The following is a 22010-nucleotide window of genomic DNA, read 5'->3' on the forward strand; positions in this document are numbered from 1 at the left end:
CTCTGTCTCCCTCCCTGCCACTCTCTCTAAAAAATATCCTTGGGTGAGGATTAATGAAAATAAATAAAATAGCTTTCTACACGCTTTGATCCAGTGATTTTTCTTCTAAGAATTTTTTTACATACACACTTATGCAATGTAAACTGATGTATAAAAAAGGCTATTCATTGTAGCAATTTTTTAAACGGCAAAATTATAAACAACATAAATGTAATCAATGCTATAATAAATTTTGGTATGCTTGTATCATAGAATACTATGCGTCTTATAAAAGAACAATGCATTTCCTTATATGTTATTAAAGAATCTCTGAAGTGTATCTTTAAGTGGAAAAAAAAGTACAGATCGGTTAAAACAGGGGTGCTTGTCTATATAGCTTAAATATATGTATACATATATATGTGTGTGTGTGTGTGTATATATTACGTGTATGTTTTTAAATAATTTCTCAAATTGATTTTAGAGAGAGAAAGGAAGAGAAAGAGGTTGGGGATAGGGAGGGAGGGACAGGAGAGAGAAACATTGATGTGAGAAAGAAACATCAATTGTTTGCTTCCCTTACACAACCAGACTGGGAATTGAACACCCAACCTGTGTACATGCCATGACCAGGAATCCCTGGATCGTTCAGTGTATGGGATGACGCTCCAACCAACTGAGCCAGGGTTATTACATGTTTGTTTTTATATATTAGGATATGGATGCATAGGCTACCTTGGGAAGGATATGAAAAAATTAGTAATAGTTGTGGCTGGGGAGGAGAATCAGAGGGCCTAGAGCAGTGGTTCTCAACCTTTCTAATGCCGCGACCCTTTAATACAGTTCCTCATGTTGTGGTGACCCCCAACCATAAAACTATTTTCGTTGCTACTTCATAACTGTAATTTTGCTACTGTTATGAATCGTAATGTAAATATCTGTGTTTTCCGATGGTCTTAGGTGACCCTGCTAGCGGTGACCCTGCTAGCGGTTCTCAACCTGTGGGTTGCGACCCACAGGTTGAGAACCGCTGCTGTAGAGCCTAAGACCATCGGAAAACACAGATATTTACATTACGATTCATTAACAGTAGCAAAATTACAGTTATGAAGTAGCAACGAAAATAGTTTTATGGTTGGGGGTCACCACAACATGAGGAACTGTATTAAAGGGTCGCGGCATTAGAAAGGTTGAGAACCACTGGCCTAGAGGACAATGTGGAGGTAGGAAAACTCGTTCTACACTATATATCATTTGGTGCCTTTGGAGTTTTGAACCATTTTAAAAATACTGAACTATTCAAAAATAAATTATATTAAAACTGGCTCTATAACATTTCACTAATAGATTGACCTTATCCTACCTAATAATAGAGTAATATGCAAATTTACCGTACCTTTGCTATACCCACCAGCCACGCCCACCAGCCACGCCCACCAGCAAACCGTTGCAGGGACGCTGGGGTGCGGCCGAGCCCAAGGCCTTGGGCACTAGCGGGGAGCCTGCACGGATCACAGGAAACCACTGGGGGTCAGCTCCTACGATCCTTAGCAGGGAGGCTGGGTGCGGCCCAGCCCAAGGCCTGGAAAGCCTCTGGCGGGGGCTTTCCAGGCCTTGGCACCAGTGGGGAGCCTGCACGGATCGCAGGCAACCACCAGGGGTCGGCTCCTAAGATCCGTAGCAGGGAGGCTGGGGTGCAGCCAAGCCCAAGGCCGCCGCCCGGGGCCAAGCCCCGACCCTGAAAGAAGGCAGAAGGCGGTGGCCACAGCCAAGGCCTGGGTCCCTGGTGCCGGCAGAAAACTGGTGCAGGCAGCCAGGTGAATGAAGGTCTATTGCACAAATCTTCGTGCAAACGGGCTGCTAGTTAAAGGAATAAAAGAATTTGAAATATTATAATAGTAGAAACAAATCTATTTTTGCATCCTATATTATAAAATGATACTGTACTTTTTGATGAATTTTAAGAGTACTTCCAAGATGGAATTTCATTTTAGGAATGGACCTGCTGTAGCTGACTATTATGGCCTAAGATTAAATTTCTTTTTTTTTTTTTAAGTAAGTTTATATGTCTCCTCCATGAAAACTTTGTGATTTCTAAATCTTATTCCTTCATTTACTAGTTTCTACATTAAAGGATCAGTTAGAAGACTTAAAAAAAGTAAGTCAGAATTCACAGCTTGCTAATGAGAAGCTGGCACAATTACAAAAGCAGGTACGTTTTTGGAATGTGGTTTATTAAAATATTATAATTAATAAGTTTGATTGTATTTTAGTAAAAATCTACTTTCTTGCTCTTTTTTTTTTTAATAGCTGGAAGAAGCCAATGACTTACTTAGGACAGAATCAGACACAGCTGTAAGATTAAGGAAAAGTCATACAGAGATGAGCAAGTCAATTAGTCAGCTAGAGTCCCTGAACAGAGAATTGCAGGAGAGAAATAGAATTCTAGAGAATTCCAAGTCACAAACGGATAAGGAGTATTACCAGCTGCAAGCTGCATTGGAAGCTGAACGAAGAGACAGAGGTCATGATTCTGAGATGATTGGAGACCTTCAAGGTAATTTTTTTTTTTTACTGTGATAAAATATATGTAATAAAATTTACCATTTATCCATTTTTAAGTGTATAGTTCAGTTGCATAAAGTACTTTCATATTGTTGTGCAATCATTATGACTATCCATCTGCATAACTTTTCTTTCATCCCAAACTAAAACTCTATAATCTTTAAACAGTAGCTCCCCATTATTCACTCCTCCTAGTTGCTAGTAAACACCAACCCACTTTATGTCTCTATGAGTTTAACTATCATAAAAGTGAAATCATACAGTATTTGTCCTTTTTTGTTTGTTGTGTTCCACTTAGTGTAATGACTTCAAGATTCATCCATGTTTAGCATGTGTCAGAATTTCCTTCCTTTGTAAGGCTGAATCATATTCCACTGTATGTATATAAGACATTTTACTTATCAATAGAAGGTAATTTCTAAATTTTTTAATTGTAATTGTGCTTCAAAGCATAAAATTAACCATCTCAGTCCTTTTTAAGTGTAATATGTTTTTTATCATGTTGCCCTCATAAAGAAAATGACTTTGGTGAAACCAGAAATAGTTAAGCATTTTTCTTTTTTCAGGATAATGCCTACCTTTGTATCACATTGTAATTTCCTTACTCTCATGGGCATGCCTGTGAGTTAGATAATGTGGATATTTCCAATTTTACAGCCAGATTACTGAAAACATCATTTTAAAACATGCCTGATTCACAAAAGTCTTACTCAAAGTGGGACTAATCCAGACTGAGAGGATTATCACTATTAAAACCTGGGAATTCCTCATGCATTGTTGGTAGAAATAGAAACTCAATTGCAGAAATAGAATCCCATTACAAATGAAGATTAGGTACTTGGGAAGCTTAAAACTAGAAATATCAGCAGTCTTTTTGAGTTAAAAGAAAAATTGAGTATAACAGTGAATAAAGGAACATTTTCATAATGCTATTAAAATTTAGTTTGTTTTAAAAAAAGTTGCCTGGTTCTACCCACTTCTCATATATTTTTCAATTTTCTATTCCTATTAGCAACAGCATCTATATTACTTAATCAAATAGATATGCATGGAAGTTGCCAGATCTCTCAGGGAAAAATTGGGGGTGGGGTAGTCCATTTTAACCTTAGTCACAGGATGGGAACATAGTTTGGGGTCTCATGGGGTTTTATGATTAGCTATAATTCTGTGGAGAGAGGTCAGGGTCAATTTTTATGACTGGAAATGGAAATTAAGACCTCCCATTGGTTCTTAGCTGAGGAGTGTTGTGCAATCTTATTTCTCAGGCTTAAAATAGATCTAAATATAATCAAGGAAGTAACCTCATATGTATTAGAAAAGCCTCATTTAAATTGCTTTTCTAGGCCTTTTTTTATATAGCCTTACTGTTTGAAAGTCACTAAATCATTTCATCGGCCTTTGTTATCTATAAACCAAGGAGAATAAGATAGGTGACCCCCTATAAATTCTAAAATTCTTTAAGTCTGTGATCTTTCAGATATGACTGAGCTTTGAAGTGTTTACCTTAGAAGAAGAGACTATCATACATGTGTTCATCAACAATGGTTTTAATTGAATCTATTTTCTAGATATTAGTGTTATTAAGGAAAATTCATAGCATGGTTTATTGAGGTTTATCTTTTTTCTGTGCTTACTTTGAGGTTTAATTTTTTAATTTAAATGAATCAAAGCTGGCATGCATCAAAAAATGCACACAACTTATATGACCCTCAACATACATAAAAAGATGCATTTTGACCCTGGCTGGGTAGCTCAGTTGGTTAGAGTGTCATCCTGCTACTGCCTAGGTTGTGGGTTTGATCCCCGGTCAGGGCACATACAAGAATCAACCAATGAATGCATAAATAAGTGGCACAACAAATCGATGTCTCTCTCTCTCTCTCTCTCTCTCTCTCTCTCTCTCTCTCTCTCTCTCTCTCTCTCTCTCTCTCTTCCTTCTCTAAAATCAATAATGAATAAATTTTTTAAAAATCCTATTGTTTAGTTGGTTGTTTCTTTCACTTTTTATGTTGGAAATTTCATTCGTATACCATAGGAGAATATATAATGACCCTAGGTACCCATTATTCAGTTTCAGTAATCTTCATCTAGCAGCCAGTCGTGTTTTATTTTACCCCCTCCTCCCTTTCCCAATCATCTGACACTAAATTTATTTTGAAGCACATTGCGGGTGACTCATTGTTTAATTTGTAAATATTTTACTATCTTTTAAAGATAAAGGACAAATATGTGATACCTTAATCAATAAAGAAATTAAAAAAAAAAAGATAAAGGATTCTTAAAAGAAAAAACAAACAAACATGACCACAATATCATTATCAAACCTGGGGGAAAAGTTGGTAATTATTTAATATTGTAATATCTAGTATTGTAACATCGAGTCAGTGCTCAGATTCTTCCTTTTTATTAAGCCATTCATCTATTGATGGACATTGAGTTATTTCCTGTAGTCCCATTATTTGTTGTTGTTTTTGTATTTTACTTGAATTAGGCTCTAATTAAGATCTACACATTGCACTTATCATATGTCCCTTAAGTTTTTTTTTAATCTATAGGTTCCCCCTCCATTTTTTGTTGTTTGTAGTTGAAGAAAACAGGTTTTTTTGTTCTGTTAATTATCTCCCATTCTGAATTTTGCTGATTATGTGCCAAGAGGCACATAAAGTCTGACTGTCTCTTTTGGTGATGTTACAAGCCATTGGTGATCATTGCTTAGATCCTTTTGTTTCTTTAGGAGTTTGCAGTGCTAATGATCTGTTTTTAGCATTCTTCATTCCTTCATTAACTCAAATACTACTAAAAACATTTTTTCAAGTATATATCTTGAGGTACAGCTTATATAAAAAAAAGTCAAGTTAAATACTGGATTTTTAATTATTTTTCCAAATGGTAAGTTATTTCCTCAGCATACTCCAAAGATAACCAGTGACATTTTAAAATATACTATTTTTGAACTTACAAATTTTAATATATTTAAATGTGTTAGCTTACTATAATATTCTTATTGATGTTCATTTGTGGCTAATGGGAATCTTCAATTTTATACAGTGTCTAGTAGTCCTGGATAGCATCTTTTCTTTTTGGTATGCATAATATATTTTCCAGGATCATTTTCTATTCTACATTTGTAATTGCTCATTTTCAATGAAGCCTAGTTCGTTTTGTAGCATATGGCATTCAGAGACTGTAACCTAGATGCTGTGGGTACTGACTGCTATTGTATTGATAAATGTTTGTAGGGATTTTTAATGAAGAAAGGTAGGAAATACTTACTTTCCATTGTAATTGCTAATTTTTTAGTTTATTGTATTGTGATTAAAAACTATTACATTCCCGGTATCTACCACAATTTTTTTCTGGCTTTGTTCATAATGCATTTTGTTTTGCTTTTAGTTGTTAAAGGGGCATTTGAAAATTGGGAAGGTTTTTTACCTAATATATATTTTTTTGGGTTTTTTTTGGAAGAAAATCAATAGATCAGTTTTCTAATCTAATCAGTCAGTTTTCTCAGACCTTATTTATTCTTTCTGTCTTTAATCTGTCCAATTTTAAAATGTGTTTTAGAAGTTAACACTATGGCGGTTCGATTCTCAGTCAGGGCACACGCCCAGGTTATGGGCTCGAATACAGGAGGCAGCTGATCACTGATTCTCTCTCATCATTGATGTTTCTAGCTCTCTCTCCTTCTCCCTTCCTCTCTGAAATCAATAAAAAATATATTTTTTAAAGTTAACACTATGGTTTGATTTTTTTTTCTCCTAGCCCCCTTGTATTTCTAACAGCTTATGTTTTATGTATTTTTTTATTGAGGTGAAATTCATATAAAAAAATTAACCATTTAAAAGTGTACAATTCAGTGGCATTTAGTATATTCACAGTGTTGTGCAATCACCTCCTCTGTTTAGTTTCAAATATTTTCATTATTCCAAAAGAATACCTTATATGCATTAAGCTGTCCCTCTCTAAATCCCCCTTCCCTATCCCCTGGCATCCAGTCTCCTTTCTTTCTCTGACTTGACTTGTTCTGGATATTTCACATAAATGACAGCATACAGTATGTGACCTTTTGTGTTGGGCTTCTTTCACTTGGCACATTTTTAAGATTTATCCATGTTGTAGCATGTATCAGTACTTGATTTATGGCTGAGTAATATTCTGTTGTATGTCTATACCATATTTTGTTAAGCCATTCACCTATTGATGGACATTGAGTTATTTCCTCCTTTTGTCTATTGTGAATAACACTGCTGTGAACATTTGTGTACAAGGATTTCTTGTATCTGGTTTCAATCTTTTATTTATATACTATATCTAGTAGTAGAATTGCTCGGTCATGTGGTAATTCTGTTTAACTTTTGAGGAACTTCCAGTCTTTTGAAAGAAACTGACAGGTGTTTCTTTCTCCTACATGAACATATTCCTACATGCACATACGCCATTGTGTGTGTGTGTGTGTGTGTGTGAGAGAGAGAGAGAGAGAGAGAGAGAGAGAGAGAATAAAATTTGTTTCATTGCTCTCTAGCAGATAAGCATTATCAGGTGCCAAATATTTAATATTCATTTGTTCATTAAAAATTACTTCAGAAACACTAAAACATAGGAAGCAGGTAGAGTGAAAACTTAACCCTTTGCACTCGCTTGCTTTTTCTCGAGTCCTGCTACCGATGCTAACCGTGTCGAGTCACACTCGACATCCGAGTGCAAAAGGTTAAAGTACAGCAAGTTAAACACTGAACTTATAAAGAAGTAAAAAATTTTTCTTGTCCTTCAGGGTGCCTTATCCATTCCCTGCCAAATCCTAGACCACTTTGAATAACAAAGTAAGAAATTAGATTCTAGCTTTCGAACTAGACCATATGATTATATTTGTTAAATTCTACATGTATTCAATTTGTGATGGTTAAATACTTATGTTTTAAAAGCCTTAAAGGCCCTAGCTGGTTTGGCTCAGTGGATAGAGCGTCAGACTGCAGACTGAAGGGTCCCAGGTTCGATTCCAGTCAAGGGCACATACCCAGGTTGCGGGCTTCAATAGAGGGCATGCAGGAGGCAGCCAGTCAATGATTGTTTCTCATCATAGATTTTTCTCTCTCTCTCCCCCTCTCCCTTCCTCTCTGAAATCAATAAAAATATATTAAAAATAAATAAATAAATGCCTAAAAGGCATAAAGCGTGTTATGAGGAGACTATTAAGTATGAGTTGCTACCATTTTATGGCATGAGCCTTAAGTGCATTAAAACTAAGCTTTGTTAGAATGCTTGAATTGCTTAAAACATAGTTTTCTATAAAAATTGAGTTTGGCTCCATTAAGTTTAAGAGTAAAATGAAACACTTTCAGAATGTCTGGCACATAAAAACCACTTAAATACTTGCCCTAATTAACTAAAGTGTCTCACTCTTAATATGGTAGAAAGAGCGCTGAATACAAACTGAGATCTGATTTCTGGACCAAGCTAAGGTCCATCTCTTTGACCATTTGTGAAGTAAAGAATATGTACTAGATGATTTCCAATTAGTATTAACAGTTTTTATTATACTAGAGGCCCGGTGCACGAAATTTGTGCATGGGAGAGGGGGTGTCCCTTAGCCCAGCCTGCACCCTCTCCAATCTGGGATCCCTCTCACAATCCAGGACTGCTGGCTCCCAACCGCTCACCTGCCTGCCTGCCTGATTGCCCCTAACCACTTATGCTTGCCAGCCTGATCACCCCCTAACCACTCCCCTGCCAGCCTGATTGATGCCTAACTGCTCCCCTGCTGGCCCGATTGCTCCTAACTGCCCTCCCCTGCCAGCCTGGTCACCCCTAACTGCCCTCCCTACTGGCCTGGTCACCCCCAACTTCCCTCCTCTGCAGGCCTGGTCACCCCCAACTTCTCTCCCCTGCAGGCCTGGTCACCCCTAACTGCCCTCCCCTGCTGGCCCGGTCACCCCTAACTGTCCTCTCCTGCCAGCCTGACCACCCCTAACTGCCCTCCCCTGCCGGCCTGGTCACCCCCAACTGCCCTCTGCTTCAGGCCTGGTCGCCCCCAACTGCCCTCCTCTACCGGCCTGGTCACCCCTAACTGCCCTCCCCTGCTGGCCTGATCCCCCCAACTGTCCTCCCTTGCAGGTCTGGTTCCTACCAACTGCCCTCCCCTGCTGGCCTGATCGCCCACAACTGCCCTCCCCTGCTGGCCATCTTGTGGTGGCCATCTTGTATGTTGGAGTGACCATCAATTTGCATATTACCTCTTTATTATATAGGATATTGTAGTTACTGTATATACTACCAAGGTAACAATTAAGTCTGATCAGGAAATTTAAAACTTTTTTATCTTAATGGTCATGCCGAACAAAAAGACTTGTTTTAATGACTATGTGACTTGAACTTTTTTCTCATTTGATAGCTCGAATTACATCTTTACAAGAGGAGGTGAAGCATCTCAAACATAATGTTGAAAGAGTAGAAGAAGAAAGAAAAGATGCTCAAGACATGCTTAATCATTCAGAAAAGGTAAATGATTAAACGTTACCAATTATGAGAGTATTTACTGGGTATCAAATATTATAAGGTGATTATATAAAATAGCATTTATTCCTAATGTTTATATATTATGTTTCTAAAAGTTTTCTGGTTGATCGGTTGGTTGTGGAGAGTGGGGGTGGGTATATGTCTTGATTAGAGCTTTTATTGTGTTATTTTTGTTTTTACCCTTGAAGAGTATTAGTTGTTTGATATTTTCTTATCACAAATTGCTTTGGTTTGGAAATACCTTTTTATATAGAAGGGTTTTTTTCCTTATTTTTTTTTTTTTTGTACATGGGTATAATGAAGGTGCTAAACCTTATTACTAGCCTTATGAAGAAGGAAATCAAAGGGTCAGTATATAGACCATGTATGCTTTTTCCATTTTGTTGGTAGGAGTTAGCAAAATAGAAAATGCACAAAGTGATTGGCCTTTACATATAGAATTTTCTTAGTCAAAAATGTCATCAGTTATCCTGTCCCTACCTTGCAAAAAAAAAGAAAAGGATTAAATAGATAATATGCAGATCTAGCACTCACATTTTTGATGCCTTGCTGTAAACATGTAGTTTTAGTAGATCCTCAGATAAATGAGAATATCTACCAGTTATCTTGTCCTTCGTACATGTTTTGTGACTCTCAGAATAGTTTTTTCATGGCTAAGCCTGGTATAAATGAGAAATAAGATGAAAAAGGAAGAGTAGAAGAAGCACCCAAACAGAAATGAAATAAATTTTGACTTGTTCTTTCATCAAAACAACATAAATCTAGGTAAAGATACAAATGTACATGGAGATAATTTAAATGTTTAAAAAAAAGTGATAGCAAAAATTTTTTTATGAGTTGAAGAAGTGTCCTTTTTATCTCTGATCCTAGCAATTTAACCTTCTAATATAAACACCGTCACAACTTTGCTCTGCCATCAGCCATGGCTAATGATTCAAATAAGAAGTTGTGAGTAAAGAAAGGTGATGTTTTTCTTTTAATTTTATGTGCTTAATGTGATTTAAAAAGTAAGACATTATAGCCCGGCCGGTGTGGCTCAGTGGATGAGCATTGACCCATAAACCAGGAGGTCAGGGTTTTTGATTCCCTATCAGGGCACCTGCTCAGGTTTCTAGCTCAATCCCCAGTAGGGGGTGTGCAGGAGGCAGCAAATCAATGATTCTCTCTCATCATTGATGTTTCTATCTCTCTCTCTGTGAAATCAATAAAAACATTTTTTTAAAAAGTAAGACATTATAGGTAATGTGAGTATGCAAGAAAGTATAAAAAATAAACTTTAAGAAATAGGTTGTCCCATTTCAGACCAGTTGATTCATATATTATTTCTTGTGGGATATTAATAATGTAAGATTTAATGTGTCTTTTGAACAGTGTATTATATGACTCATTTTACAGGAAAAGAATAATTTAGAGATAGATTTAAACTATAAGCTGAAATCCTTACAACAACGGTTAGAACAAGAGGTAAATGAACATAAAGTAACCAAAGCTCGTTTAACTGACAAACATCAGTCTATTGAAGAGGCAAAATCTGTTGCAATGTACGGTAAGTGTCAATTTTAATGTTTTCTGCTTGATACGTTTTAATAATAGAGTAGTACAACTTATTAAAAATTATAAATAATGATCTAGGAAGAGGATAGTTATCCCCCCTTTTTTGGATACCTTCCATTTTTAAAAAATACAATTTCATCTTCTAGTTTCCTCACTCTACCACCTTGTACTACCCTCTACTCCCTATAAAATAGAGTGGAATCAATGTTTTTTTCTAGTTTTTCAGTTCTTAATTTTTTTACCAATTTATTCTGGAACTTATTGTCTGTTAATTCATCTGCTTTCTTGCTTTGTACCCTCGATTTTCTCATTTCTTTGTAATTCCACTGTATTAGGCCTCTAAACATAACCCTAGATCAGACCAACTAGCCACTTTTTTTACTTCATATAGTTCTTCAGATGAGTGTTAGCCCAATGCATTATCTCTAATCATTTGAACTGTCTTTTTTTTTTTAATATATCACTCATCAGTTCCTTCTTCCAGACTGATTTCTTTTATCGAGCTTCCTGTGCCATTTCTTTATTATTCCACTGTTAGGTGAACTTTTCTCCTATTTCAAAAAGAAGTCATGAAAGCATAGGTGTGAATTCTTCAAATCTAGTTCTCTTACTTAATCAACCTATTCTATCTGTTTACACATCTTCAGTATCTTCCCTCTCATCTTAGAGGGTGAACCTCTTTCTATCCTGGCTGATAATGCTCTAGCTGTACTCAGATCCCGTCTCTTCTTATCTCATTTTAACTTATTACAGTAGGTCCCCCCTTATCCATGGTTTCACTTTCTGCCATTTCAGTTACCTGTAATCATTTGAAGTCTAAAAATATTAAATGGAAAATTACAGAAATAAACAATTCATAAGTTTTAAATTGCATGCTGTTCTGAGTATCATGATGAAGTTTCTCAGTGTCCTGCTTCGTTCCTCCAGGACTCTTTATCCAGCGTGTCCATGTTGTTCCCCACCTGTCAGTCACTTAAGTAGCCTTATTGGTCATCGGATCCACTGTTGCAGTAGCTTGTGTTCAAGTAACCCTTATTTTACTTAATAATGGCCCCAAAACACAGGAGTAGTGATGCTGGCAATTCAGATATGCCAAAGAGCAGCCATAAAGTGCTTGTTACATACTGTCGGAAACTCAATGGTAGCCTAATGCTATATCACAATTCTTACGTCATTCACCTCACTTCATTTCATAACATAGGCATTTTACACTTCATATCATTACAAGAAAAAGGGTGAGAAACATCATGTTCACCTAACTTTTTTTTTTTTACAGTATATTGTTATAAAATAACAATTGGTACTAACTGCAGTTTCATGAATCCAGTGGGGGTTTGGAGTGTGACCATGTGGATAAGGGGTGACTACTGTATCCTTTTTTCTCTTCTTTTGGTGTATGGTACAATGCTCCAGCCAACTGAGCCACACCGGCTAGGGCCTTTTTTCTCTTCTTTATCCTCTATCTTTTCTCCTCCACTGAATCCTTTACAAGTCTCTCTCTCTCCCCTCATTAAAATATAAAAATAAAGACAGCCCTTGCAGCAACTGGTGATCTTCTCAGTTGCTACTGTTTTATTAACCTCTTTATAGCCAAACTTCTAAAAAAAAAAAAAAAAGAATCTTCCTTTTCTTCACTTTCTACTCTACTTCATAATCTACTACAATCTGCAAGTGTCGCTTAGCACCTTAAATTTAGTTCAAGGGAAACTTAAGATATTATCTGTTAAACCTGTTCTTTTTTTTTTTTTTTTTTTCCAAATCTGTTCTTATCCCCTATTCTTACTATCCTGGTTAATGGTTATATAGTTTTTATGAGCCCAGGCTTGAAATCAGACAAGTCTATTTTTAGCCAGTCCATGACAAATTAAAAAATTAAATGAGAAACAGGCATGTAAAAATGTCTAGACATAGAAAACTTTCAATAAATGAGAGATATTGTTATGGTTAAGGAGGGTAATGGTTTTTAATATGCAGGCTAAGTCAGAAATCTAGTAATCATTCAGGATTTCTGCTTCCAAATGGTATATACAATGTAGTCCCTCTTTCGTATTCCCTTTTAGTTTGTGATTAGATCATCACTTACTTTTTACTCTGCCAAGAGTCATTATACCCATCAATCTGTTGTTCTTACTTAGGTCAGAATGATCTTTTTAAAATTCAAATCTTGCCTGGCTGGTATGACTCAGTAATTGAGCATCTACCTATGAACCAGGAAGTCATGGTTCAATTCCCAGTCAGGGCACATACGTGGGTTGTGGGCTTGATCCCCAGTGTGGGACATGCAGGAGGCAGCTGATCAATGATTCTCTCTCATCACTGATGTTTCTCTCTTTCTCCCTTTCTCTTCCTGTCTGAAATCAATAAATATATATTAAAAATAAATAAATAAAATAAAATTCAAATCATACTGTGTTAGTCTTTCTTAAAATCCTTTTATGGCTTTTCATTGCTCATAAAGTACATGAAAATTCCTCATGACATACAGAATCTTTGAGTTGGCACTTAACCTATCTTTATAATCTTAGTGCTCTGCACTTTCTTATGTGTACCCCATTTTTCAGCTATATTGAACTACTTTTATTGCTTTCACATGTTAATTAGTTACTGCCTGTTATAGGCCAAGCACACTGAAAATAAGACTTAGGAGAACTCTTCCTCTTAGAGATCATATTCTGATCATAGAAATAAGCAAATAAAATAGGTACTGATTTAATCATTAATGTGAAAATACACACAATATGATGGGGTTTCAAGGAAATGCCTCTCTAAGCTAATGATATTTGAGGTAAAAAATGAAAGTCAAAATAAATCAGACATTTTAAGAGTGGGAGGAAGTATGTTCCAGGCAAAATTGATTATAAGTTCAATACTCTTATTCTAAGAATGGTAAGAAGCCATTGGAGTGTTGTAAGCTGTGCTGAGATGTATAATTTATGTTTTTAAAAGACCACCCCTGCCCTGCCTGAGTGGCTCAGTTGGTTGGAGTATCGTCCAGTACACCAAAAAAAGTTGTGGGTATGCCCTGGCTGGTGTGGCTCAGCTGGTTGGGCGTCGTCTCATGCACCAAAGGTTGCTGGTTTGATTCTCTGATTAAGGACACATGTCCAGGTCATAGGCTTGATCCCCGGTAGGGGGTATGCAGGAGGTAGCCGATCGATGCTATACTTTCACATCGATGTTTCTCTCTCTCTTTCTCTCCCTTCCTTGTTCTCTAAAAATCAATAGAACTATTCTTTAAAATAAAAGTAAGTTTTGGGTTCAATTCCTGGTCAGGTTGCAGGTTCGATCCCCAGTTGGGGCGTGAGTGGGAGGCAACCAATTAATGTTTCTTTCTCACATCAATAGTTCGGTTTGGCTCAGTGGATAGAGCATCGGTCTGCGGACTGAAGGGTCCCAGGTTCGATTCTGGTCAAGGGCATGTACATTGGTTGCGGGCACATCCCCAGTAGGGGGTGTGCAGGAGGCAGCTGGTCAATGTTTCTCTCTCATCGATGTTTCTAGCTCTCTATCCCTCTCCCTTCCTCTCTGTAAAAAATCAATAAAATATATATATTTTTAAAAAATAGTTCATTTCCCTCTCCTTCTATCTCTCTCTCAGGCTCTCCCTTCCTCTCTCTCTAAAATCAAGAAACATATCTTTAGGTGAGGATTAAAAAAAAAAAAAAGACCACCCCTGCTGCTATGTGAGGAATGCTTTTGAGAGAGATAACAGCTTACAAAGGGAGGTCAGCTAGAAGGCTGCACAGTGCAGGCATTGGTGGTAGTAAAGCTGAAAAGAATTGGAGATACAGAGGACAAGACTTTGTGATAAATTGAATGGAAAGAGGAAAAAGAAGGAATCAAGGAAGACTTGGGCCTTTAATTTTAATAGCTGGATAGACGTTAACATATTTCGGCACTGAAATGATTGAAAGAGATGGGACAAAAATAATGGTGTCTATTTTAGATATGTTGACTTTGAAAAGCATATTTGATATCTAGGTGGATATGTCAAATAGTTAATCCTATATAATAAAAGCCTAATATGCTAAGTGTCCGGTCGACCATTCAACCAATCAAAGCATAATATGCTAATGATATGCTAAGGCCTCTCAACTGCTCGCTGTGACATACACTGACCACCAGGGGGCAGACAGTCGACCGGTAGGTTAGCTTGCTGCTGGGGTCCAGCCAATTGGGACTGAGCAAGATGGGATAGGCATGCCCTGGAGCCCTCCCGCAGTCCCTTCCCGGCTGGCCAACCTCCTGCGTCCCTCCCTGGCCAGCCAGCCCCAATTGGGACTGGGCAAAATGGGGCCGGACACGCCCTGGAGCCCTCCCACGGTCCCTCCCCAGCCCCAGTTATGCACTGGTGGGGTCCCTCGGCCTAGCCTGCACCCTCTAGCAATCTGTGACCCCTCAGGGGATGTCAAAGAGCCGGTTTTGGCCCCATCCCGCAGACCAGGCCGAGGGACCCCACTGGTGCATTAATTCATGCACTGGGCCTCTAGTTGGTATATAAGTCTGTAACTCAGGGGAGAGTATAAATTCAGGATTCATATGAAGAACATGATGAAATTAGCCTAGGGAAGAATAAGGTAGGAAAAGAAGAATCATAATGAAGCCCGTAGTAATCTAAATTTGGAGATCAAGTAGAAGAAGAGAAACCAACAAAGGAAACTGAAAGAGAGAGAGCAGCCAGAGGGGTAACAGGAAAATCGAGAGTAAGTTATTAGAAGCTTAAAGAGTAAAGCACTGGAAAAATGAGGAAATGGTTCAATATATTGAATTCTGTTAAGGTCAGTGAAGATGAAAACATGGATATTGTGTGTCTTCTGAATTTTGCAAGATGGACATTATTGGTTAACATATATAGAGCAGTTTCAGTGAAATGGTGGAGATAGAAGCCAAATTGTAAAGAGATAAGTGTATAATAGGTAAGGCACTGGATATAGTAAGTGTAGACAACTCTTTCAGAGGTTTGGCTGTGAACAGAAATGGGGTGGTAGTTGAAGAGGGATGTGAGATCAGTAGAGGGTATTTAAGGAGATAATAATTTATTTTATTATGTTGATGGGAGTGATTCATTTGGTAAGAAGAAATTGTTGAGGCAGCAAAGAGATAAAATAATTGAAGGAACAAAGTCCAGAACTGAAGTGGATGGATTTATGTTTGATTAGAGAGATGGGAATAAGAGGTGATGATTGTATTGGTGCAGCTAAATTTGTAGGATTGGGAGGAAAGATGAGGAAGTTTCATTCTAATGGTTTCATTTTTCACCTAGAGTGCAGTCTCTGAGAGTGGGAAAGCATACTGAATAAGTTTGAATACTATTGGTACAATTTACTAATTGCAAGACCATGGAAAAGTTAACCTCTTAGAACCTTAGTTACCATTATCTCAAAAAATGAACCTCAGTGTAGGCTAATATCTTCTGATAAAAATTAAAATAGGTGTTATACTACCATGGAATTTAGTTTGTCTGAGTTGCATACATTAGAATTCCTATCATAGCCTAAGTATCTTGAAACTTTCTTGGAACAATGCAAGATACAGATTAATAACCACGACCTATTTTTCTTTTATCTGAACTACCTCTGTTGTTGTTGTTATCGTTCTTCTTCTTCTCCTTTTTTTTTTAGCTATACTTTCACCTTCTGGTCTGAAAATGGCACTGCTAATCTCTCATATTGGGTAAAGGCTGTATTTAGAAAATTTTATTTTATTAGTTTATTATATTTTACTTGAGGCCTGATGCACGAAGATTCATGCAGGTATGGGCTTTCCTTTCCCTGGCTGCCAGCACTGCCTTTGCTCTGGCCCAGAGCCGCCTTTCCGCCTTCCCACGCTGCCCAGAGGCCCAAAGCTGCTGGGGCAGTACGGAATGCCTGCGTCGTCGCCATGGCTACGACACAAGCATCCCGCCCCCGCCTGCTCAGTGCCTGCGTATGCAAATTAACCCTCCATTTGGTTGGGTTAATTTGGAATCTCACTCCTGATTGGCTGGTGGGCATCGCAAAGGTATGGTCAATTTACATCTTTCTCTTTTATTAGTGTAGATAACTTTTTTTCCTTTAGAGATCCAGCTATATAAATAATTCAAGTAACATTAGGACTTCTTTAATGAATAATAGCTTTAATAGAGTATCAGGATAAAAACGGGGATTTTTGGCACCAGCTTGTTTTATACAGCCCATGAAAGTGAAAAGTAATGAAGTAATATCTTTCTTTAAATGTATGCTTGCAACTTTTTGTTCACAGAGATGGAAAAAAAGCTGAAGGAAGAGAGAGAAGCTCGAGAAAAGGCTGAAAATAGGGTTGTTCAGATTGAGAAACAGTGTTCCATGCTAGATGTTGATCTGAAACAATCTCAGCAGAAGCTTGAACATTTGACTGAAAGTAAAGAAAGAATGGAGGATGAAGTAAGAAAAATAGACAATACTGATTCTGATCAGCTTATAAAAGAGAAACAATCACATGTCTGAAAAGTCACTATCTATAATTTAAACAACATGGAAGAAACTCGAATGAAATAACCTATATGTATCTGTGTTCACTGCTATATGGTCACTATTATATCCCTAGCTCTTAGAATTTTCATCTTCAAATAGTTATTAAATATTCATACATAGGGTCTGTAACATTTTGCACAGACAGCACAACTATGTAGAACTATCATAGCTCCTCCCCTGAAGAAACTGACCATCTACTTTAAAAAAAAACAAAAAAACAAAACCTGTCCTTATTCAATGGACACAAACAACAGGAGGGTGAGGGCATGAGTGGGGGGTGGGGGGGAGCAATGGGACGATAAGGACACATATGTAATACCTTTATCAATAAAGGAAAAAGAAACTGTCCTTATTGTAAAGTATTCTATAATCCCAAAGAGGAGCATTGCTGTTAGGATTCCAAAAAGGTGTTAAACTGTAGTCTTGACTGGCTTAGATTGACAGAAACCACAGGATACTCATTTATAAAGCAATAAATAAAAAGACAAAATGATATTATATTCTTGTGGCTACTATATGTATATTAGAAATTATTTAGAAAATGAAAGTAACTAGTCTACACATGTAAGTTAGAGAAGGGAGAAAGAGAAGACCAGAATAATCAGGAAAATCAGAATAATCTTCACAAAAGAGGGACAGAATGTTACTATTATTTTAAAGGTTAAGAAAGACCTCAAATGTTAACAGTTTGAGAGTCAGAAGTCTGAGTTGGTGGAGGGAACATAATCAGTGAAGATGACAATGAAAGAGAGATTACTGAGTACTTAAAAGATAGATACGTAAGGAAAAAAGGGAACTTGATCTGACCAGAGAAGAGTATTAATAGTCTTTTAACTTTAAAACGGGAGCTATAGGTGAAAAGATTCTTTAAAGAAAACTGGTAATAGTATATATAATGTCCTATAAAGAAGAGAAATTAGAGGTACCTATTAGAGTAAGGATGCAGGAAGAATGTATGCTGAAAGTTTGAAAGATAATATTCAGTCACTTAAAATAATTTTTGACCATCTGTTATCCCCCTATTTCTGTGCTAGGAGTTGGGATACTGAATAATAGAGATATGGCCTTGACTTTTGTGAAACTTACAGTCCAGAGGGAAAGATAGATATTAAAATAGTAATTACAATCATGACATATATTTAAAAGAGGATGTAGTGAGTGCTGTAGGAGTGTTATGACTAATCACATCTGGTAGTTAAGGAAGACCTCAAAAACTTTGGAGGGTTATAGATGAGCATAAACACTTATGAATGAACAGGTAAATAAATGTAAGTACCTCTTAGGAAGTTCCCCCCAAAAGTGGCATTTGTACTCGTTTCCAAAATTTCCATACAGGTTAGTGTAGAAAGAAACCAAAATTTTTCCCCTTAAGATATGATATCTGAAACTTGGGTATTAATTTGACTTAGTAAATTCTGCAGTCATAAACACATAGAATAATGGAGAGTGTTTAGAATGTTGATATTCTCTATTTGTGTAAGGCATTATACTTGAGATTTGATTTGTATTCTTTAAAATAATGTCTAATAAGTTTAAAGAGATTTAAGATCCCAATCATTTTTCTCATTCATAGGTTAAGAATCTCACTCTGCAATTGGAGCAGGAATCAAATAAGCGACTCTTGTTACAAAATGAATTGAAGACTCAAGCATTTGAGGCAGACAATTTAAAAGGTCTAGAAAAGCAGATGAAACAGGAAATAAATACTTTATTGGAAGCAAAGAGATTATTAGAATTTGAATTAGCTCAACTTACAAAGTAAGTCTCAAAAGAGCATTCTTAAAAAAAAAATTCTTGTTTTCTTTTTTGTATTCAGCATTGCTTATGTGTTTGATATTTTATGTGTGTATAGATTATGTACTTAGAATTTGTGAAGAGAAGACTTAACAAAGCATTTAGAAATAAAGTAAGTTGCTTGCAAAGAAATTTTACAGGAGAGTTCAGTCTTTGGAAGGACAGACTTTCTAAAAAAAATAGTTATTTCAAGGAAGAAAAAAGGAAATTATTAAAGCTACTTCTTTACATTAAGTCTGTTTATGGTGAAGAAAACTCCACAATTTTCTCACGATTTTCATATCCACAGAAGTAATCTTTTTTCACATTTGAATTTCTAATACCATGGATGACCTTTTTATTATGGATTCAGTACCTTATAGGAAATGTTCAAGGTTTACTTTAAAGACTAGAATTAGACATGATGACTCTGTATTCGTTTGTTTTGTTTTCTTCCTTTGGTTCATCTCAGAATGCAAAGTGCTGTTTTTCTCCTTCTGTTCTGAGATCTGATTGATGTGCCCACTTGCTTGGAATGGAGACAAAGCAAGGTGTCAGTATTGCTTTCAGAAATTGTATAAGGACATGCTTCAAAAATTTAATATGCAAACCATGTGTGTTTATATCCTCCAAATTTATGTTATATCTTCATTTGCCAGCTTCATTTAAAGCACAGTGATTCTTGGATAAAATTGTCAGTTTTGACTTCATTAGATTTATACTGGTGAAATTCTTATTTTCTTTTTTTTTTTTTTAAATATATTTTATTGATTTTTTACAGAGAGGAAGAGAGAGGGATAGAGAGTTAGAAACATCAATGAGAGAGAAACATCCATCAGCTGCCTCTTGCACACCCCCTACTGGGGATGTGCCCACAACCAAGGTACATGCCCTAGACCGGAATCGAACCTGGGACCCTTGAGTCCGCAGGCCGACGCTCTATCCACTGAGCCAAACCGGTTTTGGCCGTATTTTCTTTTAGAGCCACTATTCTCACCAAGCAATATATTTTGTAGTTTTCTTCTCCCAAAATTAATTCATCATTCAATGATCATTTACTATGTACCTTCTATTAACCATATGCCTTATTAGATACTGAAAATACAAAGCTATTAATATCTAATATGAAAACCTAGCAACTGCAGGTGAAATCGTTTATCTTTGAAAATCTGTCTGTGGGATACATTGTATCACTGTCTTTTTGAGTCTATTCCTCTTTATCCAGTTGTGTTTATGTATATATATATATATTCTATATATGTAGTTAGTTGTCTGTGTTTCTTTTCTCACTTCTTTTTCCTTACCTGATTATTATTCATTTCTACTCACCTCCCCCTGCCTTTTTTTTTAAATTGGTCATAATATATAGTACTGATTTGTTATTATATACTAAGTATTGTATGTCCTTTGTTTTTAATGGTTTACTTACCACATAAGACACTTTAAATGTATCCCTAAAAATGCTTTTCTTTACAAAAATTTACCTCAAAAAATCATTTTTATTTGTGTAATTTGCATTCATCCACAACTAATAATCTCCCTAAAGTGATCTTCGTTAGAAAAGGCTTCCCTCTGCTTTGTATAACATCATTTATAAGGAGCAAAATGGAACCAGACAGTATGGTCTAACCAAATATAAATATTAAAGTAATACTATGTAATGAAGTATGATTTTGTAAAACAAAGGTCATTTTAGTAAACCTTTTTTATTTTAGCAACTTGATGAAACAAAGAATAATATAAAGTCTGCTATACATAGGAGCATGTGTTTACTATTTTCTTTTTTGTCTGAAGACAATATAGAGGAAATGAAGGACAGATGCGGGAACTACAAGATCAACTTGAAGCTGAACAGTATTTCTCGGTGAGAATCGTTTTTAACATTAGACTGTTTCAAAACATGACTTAAAACAAGATATTGAGATTATTAATGTGAACTGTGATTCTTTTTTAAATGATTATGAAGCGTTTTCTCCCTTTTATATCACTATTTCTACATTTCATCTCAATCTGAGTTCGTGGTCTGTTAAGTTGTAAAGAAATGACCATTTTTGTGCAGATATTTCCAGAATTGCCGTCAAACTCTAGAGCTACATATGAGACTTTTTGTTAAGGGTTCTGTCCACCTGGTAGCAAGTTCAGGTGGTTTAGAGTGCTCGTATTATCACATGTGGTTCATGTAGGCATATTACAGTAGTCTACATACATACATTTGTTCAAGAGATTTTTCCTGTTTGGCTCTATATGCATTTTATGCATCTGTTTTGCTTTTTCTCCAAAGTAGTCACTCTAACTCATTTTTTACAGGCCAGGTTATTTTTGCTACTACCACTGATGAGCATTTACAGCTTTGAGGCTCTATTGAAGCCTCTGAATTTTTTGTTTGTTTCTTTTGGTTACCAAACTTGTGTTCTACCATTTAAATACTTGGGAGTGGAATTATTGGATCATCTGTTAGTTATTTAACTTTATAAGAAACTACCAACTCTTTTTAACCCACTATAAACACTTTTTTTTTTTTCTTATCACTTGTTTTGCAGACACTTTATAAAACCCAGGTAAAGGAACTGAAGGAAGAAATTGAAGAAAAAAACAGAGAAAATTTAAAGAAAATACAGGAACTACAAAATGAGAAGTATGTTTATTTTACTTTAGAAAAAGACTCAGTATTACAACAAAACATTCTTAACTTAAAATTTAAAGATAGATAGTAGATATGCCATTATTCTGATGGCGATGGTATAGCAAATCATGTTGGGTTCATTCAAAACAAATCAAACTAGATTTAGGCTAAAGTTTACCTTTATGGTGAATAAGATAATTTTGTACATTAACACTGTAGCAGTTGTACAGAGATTCACTAAACTGGGACAGTAAATTGTTTTCAAGGGTCTCTTAATTTTCTTTTTTTTAATTTTATTTAAATCTTTATTGTTGAGAGTATTATAGATATCCCCCTTTTTTCCTCCATTGCCCCCTGCACCCAGTTGACCCGTCGCTATGACGTGCACTGATCAACAGGGGGCAGATGCTCAATGCAGAAGCTGCCCCCTTGGTAGTCAGTACACTCCCACAGCAGGAGCACCGCTCAACTGACCAATGGATGCCAGACGCTGAGCTCACAGGTGGCGAGCA

At 36.4% G+C, this 22010-nt stretch overlaps 1 protein-coding gene across 2 annotated transcripts in view; it reads left to right on the forward strand.

The window, feature by feature from the left end:
* ROCK1 (Rho associated coiled-coil containing protein kinase 1) overlaps nt 1–22010 on the forward strand; it is a 128363-nt gene that overhangs the window by 76500 nt on the left and 29853 nt on the right. For both annotated transcript variants that reach the window (XM_079784531.1, XM_079784532.1), the window contains exons 15-22: nt 2100–2191; nt 2290–2536; nt 8933–9039; nt 10453–10603; nt 16852–17012; nt 18676–18860; nt 20670–20739; nt 21416–21510. In XM_079784531.1, the coding sequence (XP_079640657.1) occupies nt 2100–2191; nt 2290–2536; nt 8933–9039; nt 10453–10603; nt 16852–17012; nt 18676–18860; nt 20670–20739; nt 21416–21510 (1108 nt within the window). The remainder of the gene's footprint in view (nt 1–2099; nt 2192–2289; nt 2537–8932; nt 9040–10452; nt 10604–16851; nt 17013–18675; nt 18861–20669; nt 20740–21415; nt 21511–22010) is intronic.

The sequence above is a fragment of the Cnephaeus nilssonii genome (assembly GCF_951640355.1).
Source record: "Cnephaeus nilssonii genome assembly, chromosome: 11".
Lineage (NCBI taxonomy): Eukaryota > Metazoa > Chordata > Mammalia > Chiroptera > Vespertilionidae > Cnephaeus > Cnephaeus nilssonii.